At 36.7% G+C, this 15,620-nt stretch overlaps 1 protein-coding gene across 1 annotated transcript; it reads right to left on the reverse strand.

The window, feature by feature from the left end:
• Nucleotides 1-9,714: 9,714 nt before the first annotated feature.
• rpl7l1 (ribosomal protein L7-like 1) lies at nt 9,715-15,408 on the reverse strand. Its single transcript, XM_067417862.1, has 6 exons — nt 15,299-15,408; nt 14,472-14,580; nt 13,541-13,704; nt 13,127-13,264; nt 10,431-10,540; nt 9,715-10,191 (listed from the first exon to the last, which is right to left on the reverse strand). The coding sequence occupies exons 1-6, from the start codon at nt 15,310-15,312 to the stop codon at nt 9,983-9,985; spliced, it is 744 nt and encodes a 247-aa protein (XP_067273963.1). The 5' UTR covers nt 15,313-15,408; the 3' UTR covers nt 9,715-9,982.
• Nucleotides 15,409-15,620: the final 212 nt, after the last annotated feature.

Here is a 15,620-nt window from a genome sequence, read left to right on the forward strand (position 1 = left end):
TTCTCCTCTTTTTCTTTTATTTTCAAAAGTTTATTTGTTTACCTTAATATTTATCATCCCAATGGTTTCATCTATTACTTTTTATGTTTTGTATTATAACGTTATTCGTTAGTGGAGCGAGTCGTGACGGGGCCGTATAACTTGGTGGTATTATGCTATCAGCTGTTTCAAGGCTTCTTGTGTTACTTTGTGACTTTTTGATATCATCTGTGCCTCATCGTTTGGGGATGGGGTCTTGGGGGGAGGGGTTCTCGGGTTTGTTTTGCGTTTTACTTGTGGTACTCTTTTGTTCGTATTTGGTATCTCAAACTGACAATATAATTTTCCATGTTGTTCTTACGACTCTATTCTTTTCTGTATGCAGAACGCTCTTAAATTAGTAACTTGGAACGTGAAGGGCATAGGTCATGTTATTAAAAGGAAGAAAATTTTAACATTCCTTAAAAAAGAACATGTATCAATCGCACTACTACAGGAAACTCATTTATCTGATTTAGAACATATGAAGCTGAAAAGAGATTGGGTTGGTCAGATTTATTTTTCCTCATTCACGTCTAATAGTAGGGGCACTGTAATCCTCATTCATAAAAACGTACCATTCATTCTCGAGCATGCAGAACATGATACTGAAGGAAGATTTGTGTTGATTTCAGGTTTAATTCTTGGAAGACACATCACTGTAGGAAACGTATATGCTCCAAATACGGATTGCCCTAATTTTATGTCTTATGTTGTCTTAAAATTTAATCAGAATTGCAAGAACATTGGTTTTTTGGGAGGTGACTTCAATTGCGTACTTGATGGAAATTTAGATAAATCATCACCCCAGGTTTCAAATGGTAGTAAATCCTCACACATTTTGCGCAATACATGTAAGAATCTTGGCCTGGTGGATATTTGGAGGGAGCTGCATCCTAAAGACAGAGATTACACTTTCTACTCCCATCCTCATAACTCATATTCAAGACTGGATTATTTTTTCATACCCTCTGAATGCATACATCGTGTGAGCTCTTGTCATGTTGGCCCTATTGTGTTATCTGATCATGGCCCTGTTTATTTAGAGATCGATATTAATATATCAATGCAGAAGTCAACCTACTGGAAATTTAACACTTCATTTTTAAGCAATAATAACTTTCTATCTTTTTTTAAACAGAAAATAATTCAATATTGGCAAGACAATCATAATTCGCCAGTTTCCCCTGCATTGAAATGGGATGCTGCCAAAGCCACGATGCGGGGCCACCTTATTGCTTATGCTTCTCTGATGAAGAAACTTAGAACCCAAAAAAGGAAAGAATTAGAAGCTGAAGTAATTTTTTTTGAAAAACAGCATAAAAGAATCCCAAATCAAGCTAATTGGATTCTGTTAAACAATGCAAGAGCCAAGCTTAATCTAGATCATGCAGAACATGTTAAAAAACTATTGTTTTTCAGTAAACAGCGTTATTATGAATTTGGCAACAAGCCAAGTCGCCTTTTGGCATATCATTTAAAAAAAGAGCAGAACGATAGAACCATAAAAGCAATTAAGACGTCTGAGGGCAGATTGACCTTCGATCCCTTGGACATAAACGCTGCTTTCTCTAATTTTTACAGAACACTTTATACAGCTGGGTCCAGTGGTTCCAGTGAGGATTTGCTGAATTTCTTAAATGAGATCTCTCTTCCTAGCATTTCGGAGGATACTAGAGCTTTTCTAAATGCCCCCTTTACTAAGGAAGAAATTTGGCAGTCTATACAATCTATGCCAACTGGTAAAGCTCCTGGCCCAGATGGGTTTCCGTTAGAGTTTTATAAGCAATTCTGGCCTGAACTCTGCCCAATTTTAATGCAAGCAATTAATAGTACTCTAGATTCAAGTTCTATGCCTGAATCCTGGTCACTGGCGGTTATAAGCCTACTTCTGAAAAAAGACAAAGATCCAGTAAATTGTTCTTCTTATCGCCCAATCAGCTTACTCAATGTGGACTATAAAATTATTGCAAAGTCTCTTGCTCGGCGGCTCGAAACGGTTTTGCCTTACATAGTCAACCCAGATCAGACAGGTTTTGTGAAGTCCAGATATGGCTCTGATAATATTCGCAGAGTGGTGAATATTATTGATCATTTAAATACCACCAAGGAACCTGCCTTCATTGTATCCCTCGATGCCGAAAAGGCGTTCGACAGGGTGGAATGGCCTTTTCTTTTTGCGGTATTAGAAAAAATAAATCTAGGATCTAATTTTATCAGTTTGGTTAAACTTTTGTATTCCAACCCCATAGCTCAAGTTAATACTAATAGAGTGTTGTCTGACAGATTTTCAGTAAGTAGAGGCTGTCGTCAAGGCTGCCCACTCTCGCCATTGTTATTCTCTTTGGTTATTGAGCCACTGGCTGCTGCTGTGAGAACTAACACTAATATACATGGTATTAAAATAGGCCTAGAGGAACATCGTATATCCCTTTATGCAGACGATGTTCTGCTCTATTGTAAATATCCTGAGACCTCTATTGACGCATTACTTGCCGTAATCGAAAAATATAGTAATTTCTCAGGATATATGATAAATTTGGACAAATCTCAAGCTCTGTATTTGCACGTTCCCCCTGAAGCCATGACAAAATCCCCTTTTAATTTAGCTCTTTCCGGATTTCAATATCTGGGAATCAATGTCACACCCAATTTGATCGATTTGTATAAGGCTAACTATCCCCAGTTAATTACAAAAATCAATCAGAACCTATCAGATTGGTCGATTCTTCCAAATTCTTTTCTTGGTAGGATCAATGTTATAAGAATGAACATTCTTCCGAGATTAAATTTTTTGTTTCAAAATTTGCCATGTTACTTAAGTACAGTGTTTTTTAAAAGGATTAATTCTTCAATTTCTAAGTACATTTGGAATCGTAAAAAACCCAGACTCAAACTCTCTATTTTGATGAAACCGAGGGAATTAGGTGGAGTCTCGCTCCCAAATTTTCAGTTATATTTTTGGTCTGCACAAATTAAACACATGTTAAGTTGGTTTCTTAACAGATCTGATTCACGATGGACTGGGATTGAATATTCAAGATGCTTTCCTAGAATGCTATGCTCTCTGCCATTTATCTATAATATACCAAAAATTGAATCCCTGACCAATATTTTTACTGTGTCAAATACTCTTTTGGTGTGGAAGGACGTTAAGAAATATTTAGCTATTCCAAATAAGATATCCTTTAAGTCTCCTATCGCACTCAATCCTGATCTTTCCCCAACCGTACAGAATATTGGTCTCTTGTCCTGGAGGTTGAGTGGAGTGTCTGAGTTTGGTCACTTATTTGATAATGGTCAGATGAAGTCATTTCAGTCATTAAAGCAGGAATTTAACCTGCCCAGTAATGATTTTTATAAATTTCTTCAATTACGACACTTTTTGGAGTCACACTCAAAAGAAGGCAATATGCGATTTGATCTTACTGAAGTGGAAAAACAGCTTCTTTCTTCATTTACTCTTAAGAAGAAGATCTCTGAACTATATTCTTTGTTGTCTAATGTTGGTCCTTCATCTTTTGACAATTTGAGGGTGATATGGGAAAAGGACTTGGGATCAAATTTTTGCGATGAAGAGTGGTTATCTGTTTGTACAAATGTTTTCCCCAAAGGTGTCTCACTTTCGGCTCACGAACAAAATTATAAATTTATACACAGGACTTATCTAACTCCAGCTCGCCTTCATAAAATGTTCCCCAATTCTTCTCAGTTATGTTTCAAATGTAGGTCAGTCATTGGCACGGTGATGCATGTGTTTTGGGAGTGCGACAAAATCAAAGGTTTCTGGAAAGAGATACATAAGATTATTCAAGATATTATTGGAAAGTCCTTCGCACTATCTCCAGATGTTTACCTTCTGAACTGTAAAGCTAATCTGCACCTTGACTGTGACAAAGAAAATGTGCTGAACTTTTGTATATATTTAGCGAAAAAATGTATATTATTACTATGGTCAACTCCTCAGATACCTTCAGTCAATATGTGGATAAGTCAAGCAGCCACTCTTTTACCTCTGGAAAAACTAACGTACGATCTGCATCAGAGATCAGATGCTTTCTGGCGCACTTGGTCTTCTCTGTGGAACTTTCTGAAAGATGCTCAGTGATTGATATATCCTCTTAACTATTGGACTATAAAATGTCCCTGTCATTTACTTAACGTGACATGCCCTGCTGTATTATTATTATTTCTTATTATTTTATTTGCAATTTATATGTCCTCGTATGAACAAGTATTTCTAAAAGATTGTAAGATATGGCTTTTATGGCTGTATGTGCTGTTGTGAGATACAAGTACCACTGTGTTGTGTTATTGTAAAAAAAAAATAATAATAATAATAAAAAAAATAAAATAAAAAAATAAAAAAAAAAATATTTCTAAAATAATAGGTTTAAAACAAATTTAAACGGCACATAATAAAATTTAAAACATGCAAAAAACAATCTTAAATGCTATCTTAAAACACAAAAACTTGTGGCTATGCTATTAAGCCCAATATGGCATTTCTGCAAAAATACTTGAAAAGATTCAAGTGTTTCCATCCCTGAAAATGAAATGAATGTTGTATTAATGAATAATTATTTATTATATAGACAAAAAATATATTTTGACAAATGCAAAAAAAGCTTTAATGATAAAACGTGAAAGACGTAAACAGATTCATATTCGTTCACCACCGTATCATGACAGAAATATCACACACATATCACAACATATTCTCCTTAATGCTTCTGTTCACATCTCACTGGCTTAAATGTATGTTTCTCTTATTCAAGGATATGAATTGAAAAGTAAGTTTATTTAAAAGTATTGCTGTCAAATATTGTAGACATTGATTCGATTAAAATCCATATAAAAACAACTTCTATGGTAGTGCCGCTCACTTCCAGTTCTGTGGATGTGGTTCTGATGTTCTGAAACTGGTTTGCAGCAGGGCTGCAGCTGGATATATCTTGTCCTCATCAGAGCTCATTTGCAAGTGCATTCAGCATCTGGCTCATATTTGCCATTTCAAACATATTCTCAAAACTCATTTATCAAAGTCTTCACAATCAATATTTTGTTCACTTAAAGCTTCTTCATCCAGATATGAGAAGTGACAATGACACATATTTGAATGTGTCCAGTTGTTGCTCTGCAGTATCACTGAGATTGATTTTTTGTTTGCCACCATGTGGAATAAAGTGAATTGCACTTATTTTGTCATTATAGACTAATTTATTGTTGTGCAGAAAAAATATAGGCCCTACTACACACTTGCACACCTAAAACCTAGTGAAAAAAGGCATTCTTATATTATTATTTATTTAGTTTTTTCTTGTTATATTGTTTATAATGAATTGATTGAGGAATGCCAAGAAGGTTTATGTCTAACTTTAAAAAATGAATAATGAGTGTGGTAGGGAATGATGTACTGGGTCCCTAAAGGTATGCATTTAAAGAGTTAGTTCACCCAAAAATGAAATGTATGTCATTAATGACAGTCCTCGTCTTCTCGTGTACACGTAGGAAGTTTTCTTTTTTTAATTATTACTTTTTTAAAATAAAAAACATACAGAAAGTGTAATGAGTAACGTGTGGATGATAAATATGCATTTTAAGCCATTTCTTGAAAATGAGTAAAGAGTTAAGCAGGTCGTTCCACCACCAAGGAACAGTCAAGGTAAAGGTCTGTGGTGATAGGGAGTGGTGATAGGGATTTTTTGGTTCTTTGGGAAGGCACTACAAGTAGCCATTCAATTGCAGAACGCAAGCTTCTGGAGGGCACGTAAGCCTGAAGTACTGAGTTTAGGTAGGGGTGCAGAGCCAATGTTGTTATAGGAAATCATAAGCGCCGTGAATTTGATGCGAGTGAGTGGCTATTGACAGCCAATGCAAATTGATGAAGAGAGGTGACGTGCTCTTTTCTGTTCATTAAAGGCCACTCTCAACTGATTCTGGACCAGTTGCAGAGGTTTGATAGTACATGCTGGGAGGGCTGTCAAGAGAGCATAACAATAGTCTAAGATCTTAAACAAGGAGTTGAAATGATCAAAACCAACTTTACTTAAACAATTATTTTAAGCTTTTTTGTAATATTTCACACAAGTGCAAAGGTAAAAAGGCGATTAGCGCCACCACTAAGCAAATAATGTTGCATAAAAATGGCATCCTTTTCCTCTTGTGTGTGTTTTGCCCACAGAACTGCCTTAAAGGGTTAGTTCACACAAAAAACATTTGAATTCTGTCATTAATTACTTACCCTCATGTCGTTCCAAACCTGTAAAACCTTTGTTCATCTTCGGAACACAAATTAAGATCTTTCTGATAAAATCCTAGAGCTTTCTGACCCCACATAGACAGCAATTTAATTGCAACTTCCAAGGTCCAGAAAGGTTGCATGTAAAGACATTGTTAAATTAGTCTATGTGACTCCAGTGGTTCAACCTTAATTTTATGAAGCAGCGAAAATACTTTTTGTGCTCAAAAACAACGACTTTATTCAACCATAGTCAGTCTCCTATGCTGTTGAAAATCCCAGTAGATCAGCCATTTCTGAAATACTCAGCCCAGTCCATCTGACACTACCACCTTTAAAGTCGCTTAAATCACCTTTCTTCCAAATTCGGATGCTGTTTGAACTTCTGTAGATCATCTTGACCATGTCTACATGCCTAAATTCATTCAGTTTCTGCCATGTCATGACTGATTAGACATTTGTGTTAAAAGTGCAGTTGAATAGGTGTACTTAAAAGGGGGGACACTCACTCAGTTTCAGTCAATCTCATGTCAATCTTGAGTACCTATAGAGTAGTATTGCATCCTTCATATCTACGAAAAGTCTTTCGTTTTATTATATTTATAAAAGAAAAAAAGTCTGTACCGAGTCTTTCCGGAAAAAAACGAGCACCTGGAGTCGTATCGAGTTGGCGGAGCTAAAGAATGACCAGTGCGCAGCTAGTGCCCGAGAGCTTCTGAAAGCTGAAATCCTCAAGCATGGAGATGAAAACGTTACCCTAAATAAACCATGGCTATCAGATTCAACTAATACATATATGATCCAGAATCAGATCCAGGCTGAAATAAATTGAACAGGGGAAGCAACAACAGCAGGACGTCCGTCTCTGTGGTATGTACTGTATTTAGTGGCCTGTCAACATTTGTGTGGGTTTACTCGCAGTTTATGATGACATGATTCGGTTTATGGACTATTGTATGCGACTAAACCTTAGCAGTAGCAAGCAAAACGGTTTTGCATGTCAGACTAGTGTAACGTTATACATAGAACAACAATGGAGTAACCTTTAGCGCATTTGAATGACGAAGCACGCTTTGTGAGAACGCTAGGTTTATTTTTTGGTGGTTTTACAATAAACAAATACAAAGAAACCTATATTGGTCAGCTAAACAAATGTATTTAAACACACACCATAGATGCATGCTCCATTGATAAATTAACTAACGTTATACACGATCGTGTTGTTTACTGATGTTTACTTACGCGACTACAGCCAACAACAGACATTTGAAGCAGTTTTACTCACCGTCTGTTTCCAAAGCAGGACCGTGAACCTTTATCGTTGGGAACCTTCCATCAAAAACACACTTCTTTGGTAAGTTAACTGTAGATTTCGTGAAGTCCTGAAAGCAGAGACCGTGGAGATCCACTTTGCGACGCGACTGAAACGATGTTGTGAAGCTTCCCGTCATTTCTGCGTTCAAATGCAGCGCTGCCTTCCCGGAATGCTGTGCTGAAGCGTTGAAGTCGCTTGATGTCACCAAGGGGGTAATCTAGTGCTCGGAAAGCGTTCCACCCCTAGGGGCGGCCATTGCTAACCAAGCCATCACCTGCTGTTAGCATCCCATTGACTCCCATTCATTTTTGAGTCACTTTGACAGTGAATAACTTTACATCAGAGGCGTTTAAAGACTCCATTTGTCCATTGTTTATTTCTAAAGAAACACGACAATGTATAAAAGGCTCCATTACCTTGTATCTTACACCATCGCCCCGTAGAAGCTGTTTTTGTAAAAATATGCTAACTATTGCGTCATAACCAACGCGACTCTGTCGCACAGTTGAGAAATTACCGTATAGACCCGAGGAGACGCTCGCAGGCAATCTTTACTGTCTATGAGGCAGTCGGGGGGACGTGGAGACATAAAGTCTGATAAAGTCAAGGGAGAAGAATGGGGAGAAGCCCATAGTGAGCCAAAATCAACGGGACAAAACATTTAAACAACGTGATTCAGATTTCAGTTTCCACAACTACTAGAAGATCTACAGCTGTCAGACAGGAGGCTCACGTCACATCTACGTCATCAAGCTCAGTCTGAGCCTGCGCAGTTCGCTCAGCCATCAGGAAGTGAGTGCTCCTATACTGACATCACTTAACGCCGTAGAAGGCAATGGGATCGCTCCGTCCATTTCTTTACTGTCTATGGATGTCACCCATAGGAATAAAGTGGAGCGCGGCGCACAACAGACGTGTTGCACGGACTAGTGGATCTGCTGCACCTGAGAGCAGTGTTTATGGGCGGCGTGCATCTAGTCACGCGCGCACCTTTCCAAGAGAAGAGCCCGTGCGGCCCATACAAGGACCTTCCGCTCTATTAACGCCTTCCGCTCCAAAATCGAAAAAAAAAACTCTCCGAAACTTGTGAAAAACCGGAAGGAGTATTTTTGATCCATCAAACGTCCAACATTAGTTTTTGAAACTTTGTCTATGTTTAGGATGGGAATCCAAATCTTTAACAGTGTAAAAAGCTCAGTATTCATGAAACAGCATTTCACCCCCGCTTAAATAAAGGGGGTATATACTGTATATATATTTTTTTATTATTGTATTGTACTATGGCTAATTTATAAAATTTTCTTTCTTACATTTTAAAGTATTGTTTTGTTCTTGTATACCATTAGTAAAATAAAATAAAAACACTCATTAAATGCATCATACAAAATATTGCATGACATTTACTTGGCTATTTGTCTTGAAAAATGTGTAAAGAAAGGTTTTGGAAAGCTGGTAAGAATTTGTGTATTTTAAGTAATATTTTATTTTAAAGATGAGTTTGAATGATTTCCTTTATACTACTGTACTCCAAAAGTGCTTTACAAATAATATCATGGGTTTCTTCTCAACCACCACCAAAGGTTTGTAATTTAATAAATAAAAAAGTTACACTTTAGTTTAAGGTTTCATTGTAATTATATGTTTAAGTACCAAGTAATACTGATTAACTACATGTAACTATAGAATAAGGGTCGGATTAGGGTTTGATTGAGGGTTAGTCGCATGTAATTATGCATCATTTACTATTATATGGTAAGATAAACTTGATTTCATTACTAATTATAGCTATCAAGAACCCCATTGCAATTTATAGAGTGGATTTGCCATCTTTATTTTCTTAAAGAAGTTTTAATTGGTTGTTTTATTCCATCTCGTCTCGTGGATAGAAAGTGTAAAGAAAAAATATATATATATGGCCACAACACATTTAGGGGACACCAATCATGAAAACCATGCTTTAGTTTTGTTTCCAACAAAAAGTGAATAAAGTTTTAAAGGTGGGAAGTACGGTAGTCCAAAAGTTATTTGAGCCCTTCACACTTTGACCCTTGTCAGCTCACAAGTCGGAAACCAAATCAATGGAATGGAGCACAGGGACAATCACTTCTGAATGTAACATCTTTAGAAAAGCTCATGAAAAAACAGTAACAATAAGCATTGTTTAATAAAAATAATGCACAATAAATGGTACAGTTAGAAACAAAGATTGTTTACATAAACTGAAACAATGCTGTTTGCTTCCCAATTTTACCTATCCAGAGATCAAAATTGAGCACTGAATTATTCAAAGAGAACTCCATTCAAACTGCACATTCAGTTTTAATGGAATTGAGAAACAGGGTCTGTTCACTCCTTTTTGTTGGGTGCATTCTGGAAGGCAACAAAACAGTCCATGAGAGTCCATTAGCTCAGTTGAGTTTCCTGATGACTCTATTTATGTCCTCAGCTCTGGGTCCAGGGTCTCCCACATCTTTCAGAAGTCCAACTTTGTCTCTAGCAGCATGTCTTGGTACTGACAAATGGAACGGCAACAGGAAGTTGTTTGCCACCCTGAAGTTCTTTCCAGCAGAGTAGATCTCATGTATAAGGTCCTCCAAACAGATGATCCCATGCTGCCCTTGAGAAACAAACAAAAACACATTTAGACTTTTTATTCGCTTTTAATTGTCATTTGGAATATGAACATTATTAGACAACCATGTCATTATAAAATACATTTTGCCACTGTCTTTTAAATTGCTAATGCTGTCAAATGATCTTTGCAAAAGGTAAAGGTTCTACTTAAAGTTGTGTTATGCAAATGAAAAAGCTCAGCATCTCACAGAATGAGAAGCATCTACCATGTCAATTACTTACCGAGATGCCTCTCTATGAGTGTATTGTCGGTCAGAGGAGTCTTTCTCTTATTAATCCTTGTTTGACCTCTTTTTAATATGAGCTCACGAACTGATTTCAAGTTGGGATACCTGTTAAAAAGATCACAACAATAAATCAAACCAGTGAAACTCAAATAAATACAGGGGTTTAAATCCCAATGAGTCAAAAACTGCTAAAGGAACAACAGTTTTAAAAAGTGCTTTTCACTATTATTTACCACAGGATCTGACTTTTCATGGGTTTAAATAAGATTTTGTTATAAGATACAATAAAACAGCTTTGTGCATCAAAACCACTCATTTGTTGGTAAAATAAATAAATAATAATTAGTCAAGTGGATGCTGCACACTGGTGGTGGTTGAGGAGAGACCCCTGACGTGTGTTAAGCACTTTGGGTGTACAGTAGTACATATGAAAGCGCTATATATAAATGCCTCATTCAATCAACAAATTTCCTCTGAAAGTAACATTTTGGACAATCCAAACATGCCAGTGTCTGAGTAACATGAATAAAACCACAAAATGAACTTCTGTAAACATTTGGTAAAATAAGTATGAACTACGCAAAAAAGCATTTTGAATATTTCCAGTACGTTTTATAATTACTAGGGATGTAACGATTCAGGCGGAGATGGTTGAAAATCGATACAAATGTGTGACAATTCAAGTAGTGATCGACCGATATTGTTTTTTTTATAACCAACACTTAGTTGCGTGTTTATGTGCCCGATAACCAGGCCCACACGGAATCTGTGCACGCAGAATTCCACAGATTGTAGTGTACGTCATTTGAGAAGCATACACAATCGCGTGTGTAATTGTGAGGGAATGTAGGCTGCACTTATTGATGTGAATTTTTTTTTAGTGAAAGTGATTTTTAAATGTCTAAAATAAAATTGACCACAGAGGAGTTAAGGAAATGTCACTTGTTTACAAAAAGTACTTATTTATAGCTATTAATGCGTGTTAATTTATTTACTTCAGAAGGTATTTAATTATTTTGCTGTATTGTTGAATGATATGAAATTGTTGATTTAATGAATTGTCTACAATAAAATTAATTTAGTGGATGTAGCCTGCAATAAGAGATCAAGCTTTGTTTTAAAAAAAACTTTCAACATTAACATTCTATTTGGATTGTAAACTTTGAATAAAAGTTAAGAAGGGAATATTTAATATTTTATTTGTAATGCTTTCAGTTCCAATATTTTTAGATCTTTTTAACACATTTAAAATCATTCTGCAGATTTTTCAAAAAAATCAGTGCAGAAATCACAAAAAAATTCCACAGATTCTGTGTGGCCCTGCCGATAACAACATATAGAACCAATATTTATTTATTGCCATTTCTTTTCTTTTCTTTTTTTACAATTATAGCAACAGCAATGAACTAAACAAACTGTACTATTTAACACTTTTTAAACATTCTAATATTTCCAATTTCACTTTGTGCATATACAACAAAATACTTCTACATCTAAGTCTGAAAGAGTTCAATGGAAGGAAAAAAAAAATCGAGGCGCAAAATCTTCAGTTTCTGAGAAGGGTACTGCAGGCCTGCCTCAAACGCAGGGCTATAATGGCAGGCTTGCAAGAAATTTTCAAAACGTTCACAATATGGCGCCATTTATCGGTTAATCCGATATTACAAAAATATCTATCTATATTTTAAATATCGAGATATCGCCCACCCCTAACACGATGCAATTGGCCCAACCAAAGCTTGGCTTTTACAGCTCAGAAATCTATTGAGAGTTGCTAGACGACACTGGCTGCAAATTAGATTTGCTGCCGGTAGGGTGCGTCTAGATTTCTAGGCTATCCGAATATGGAAAAATGCTTAAATATTGGGAAAATATCAGGAAACCGATATATTTCGGTCGATCACTTGATTCAAGTCGGTAGAGATGTTAAACGAAATGTAATGCGCATTTTAAACAGCCTCACTTTACAGGCATGATAGCAATGAGCAAGTTGTAGCTAGTGTTGTGGACTGGGCGTGCAAATTGAAGCGAAGAATGAAATAAGCAAATGTTTTCAGTTGGGAAGTATAGAAGTTGGGCGTGAGCACAGTCAGCGCACCCGCGTGCATGAGCTGTCGCCATGCTTCTGTTTGACGGCAAGCGCAGTTTTTAATTGATGGGATATCATACACAACTTTTGTTCCGATTTCAGCACCGACTGAAAGTCTACACTAGTTGCCAAAAGTCAGAGCCAATCTGAAAATGTTGGGCAGTTGGAGTGTTGTATTTGGAATGACTTGAATGTCTGGAAGTGTTTGATCCAGTCATATAGTGTAAGTTTTACAAAGGATGCCTAGTAGTGTTTGTCACTATGAAATCAAAATTGACAATTCCTATTTTATGTAAAATTGCAGCATTATAAAAGATTTATCTATGAACATCATTATTTAAGAACTCATGTGCCCTCAGTCTTTAATGAAAATAAGTTCCCCTCCCTTCTCTTCCGATGCATTTACTTGGGCGAGGCCGGGACAACCTGTCACTCACATGGCATCACAGAAATAGCAAACCAGATTCAAATTTCTGTCAATTCAATATCACAAGAGTGAAGAAAATACCACTGCAACTTCTGTTTCATGTCGATTTTAAGTCATATAGTGCTTTCTAACCTTTAGCCGTTATGTACAAAAAATTAGCATTACGATTACTCACCCCCATGCAACATAAGGTTCCACAGTCTTGAGCATTTTTATAGAAGTCTTGGAGACTTTTACAAAGGTGCCACTGAAGATCTTTCTCAGCCTCAGCATCTGAATGACCTTCATTACTTTGGGGCTCACACCTTTGACCCTACAAGCAATAAGAGAAAATTAAACCACCAAGCAGATGTGGAACAATACATACTGGACAACCTTGAAGGGATAACAAAAATTCTGCCATCATTTACTCTCCCTCATGTCGTTACAAACCTGTACGAGTTTCTGTCTTCTGTAGAACAAAAAAGATATTTGGAGGCTCAATGTTATTGTTGATGTTTCTTGTTAGGTTTAAAAATGGCATGAGGGTGAGTCAATGATTTCAATTTTATTTTAATGTCAATGTGAATAACGCATAAGTAGAAATTACTCTCTGATGCGGGCAGCGAACACCAGACCGTGCTTCGCTGGCGGCATGGGAGGCGGAGGTCTTTGTTTGAGTCTTGCGAGCCGTGTCTCATCTCGATGCTTCCTCTTGCTGTTTCTCAAAAACACCTCCAAGCGCTTAAACTTCAAGGGGATTCCTTTTTGGACCTGAAGAAGTTGACAATTTCAGTTTTGACCAGAAGCTATTATTAGCCTATTAAAGGGATAGCTCTTCCAAAAATGGATATGATCCCGTGATTTACTCACCCTCAAGTTATCCTAGATGTACAGTCTTCTTTCAGACGAATACAATCAGTTATATAAGAAAAATGTCCTGGCTCATCCAAGCATTGTGAAAAAGAGCACCCATAATAAAAGTACTTCACATGACTGGGTGGTTAATAAAGACCTTCTGAAGTGAATCAATGGGTTTGTATAAGAAAAGGCTCCATTTTTAACATCTAATAAAGTCAAATATCTAGCTTCCGGCGAACCGCCTTTCGTGTTCATCTAACGGAAAAGCATAACTGCTGCGATGTATGACATCAGAATGTTGACCCGTGTGAGGCATTACAATTTCTTTGCAAGTTAAATACGAAAGGCTGTATGGTGGAAGCTAGATATTTTACTTTATAACATTTTAAATATGTATATTTGTCTTACATAAACCCATCGATTCACTTCAGAAGGCCTTTATTATTAACCCCCGGAGCTGTATGGATTATATAATGGAAGGACACACTTTTTTGGGCTGCCACTATAATGACTGAATTAGCCAGGACATTATTTTAATACAAGTCCAACTGTATTCGTCTGAAAGAAGAATTTCATATACATCAAGGATGACTTGAGGGCAGAGTAAATTATGGGATCATTTTCATTTTTGAGTTAATGGTCCATTTAACAAAAACTGCTTATAAAGGAAGAATTCTTACTTTTCTCTTCTGCTGTAATGCAAGTTTGGCTTGAGTTGCTTTGATAGCCTGGTAAGCCTTGCGTTTCTTGAGAAGATTCTCAGGAACAAGCTTGATTACTTTCTCAGTTCTGAACAAACAAAATATAAGTAAATATTATTAATAAATAAGTCAAAAAAGGACAGGCCTTCTTATTCAAACTCATCCTCGGGAATTCAGCAAGGCAAACATCAGAAACAAGTTTCTGTCTGCTACCATGGTTTATATTTACGACATGAAACGGTGGATAATAGCTTCTGCTTCGCTTCAATATGATTAACGAGATTGTGAGGTCAACAAATGCAATTTCATGGGTTGTCTGCTAGGATCCGTCTCTGTACAAAAATTAAACTAATGCTGCATACTATAACTCTAGTGTAAATAAAGAAGCTAAAACTAGCTTTCTCCATAATGCCAATTTACGTCATGTAGCTCCTTACCCCAACGAATACAGTAACCAATTCACACAAAAAAAGAACTAAAATAAATATCTATTAACGTTACACATTACATTACGGACAGTCAGTCATAAAAACCCGAGTTGCACAAACAAATGGGAATAGTCGCGTTGGACCGCAAGAACTTATCAGCGGTCTGCTGATGAACTGCGATCAGCTCAGACGCTCCATGTGAAAACTAGCTCGACTTCATCCCCTATACTCTTGTTTATACCGTACCATCCGAAAAAAATAATTGTACCAGCAGATTAATGTCATTATAACGATACTAAAAATTAAAATTATGAAAGGATAGTTTTGAAGTTTATCACAGATGGTTTAAGATTTTTTTCTGTCAAGATAAATACGCACCCAGGTTCTGCCATCGCGTTAACTGTGATCCGTCGCACGCAGATGACGTTTATTTTCGTTTTATTTACTTTTTTTTCGTAATACTGCCGCCTTTCCCCTTGGAGTGCCTATTACATGGCTGCTTCACAAACTGGGATCAGCAGTTTCCCACACTCACGTTCACCACCATTCATATGCAGGTGTTACTATATTGGAAAATGCTGTACAAGCATAAATTTACGCCACATAAGGCTATAATTTGGAATAACAGATTTTTAGCCTATAAGAGTAAATCTTTATTTTATAAAGACTCGATGGAAAAGGGAGTTTGGGCTGTAATACA

The sequence above is a fragment of the Pseudorasbora parva genome, chromosome 15 (assembly GCF_024679245.1).
Source record: "Pseudorasbora parva isolate DD20220531a chromosome 15, ASM2467924v1, whole genome shotgun sequence".
NCBI classification, from domain to species: domain Eukaryota; kingdom Metazoa; phylum Chordata; class Actinopteri; order Cypriniformes; family Gobionidae; genus Pseudorasbora; species Pseudorasbora parva.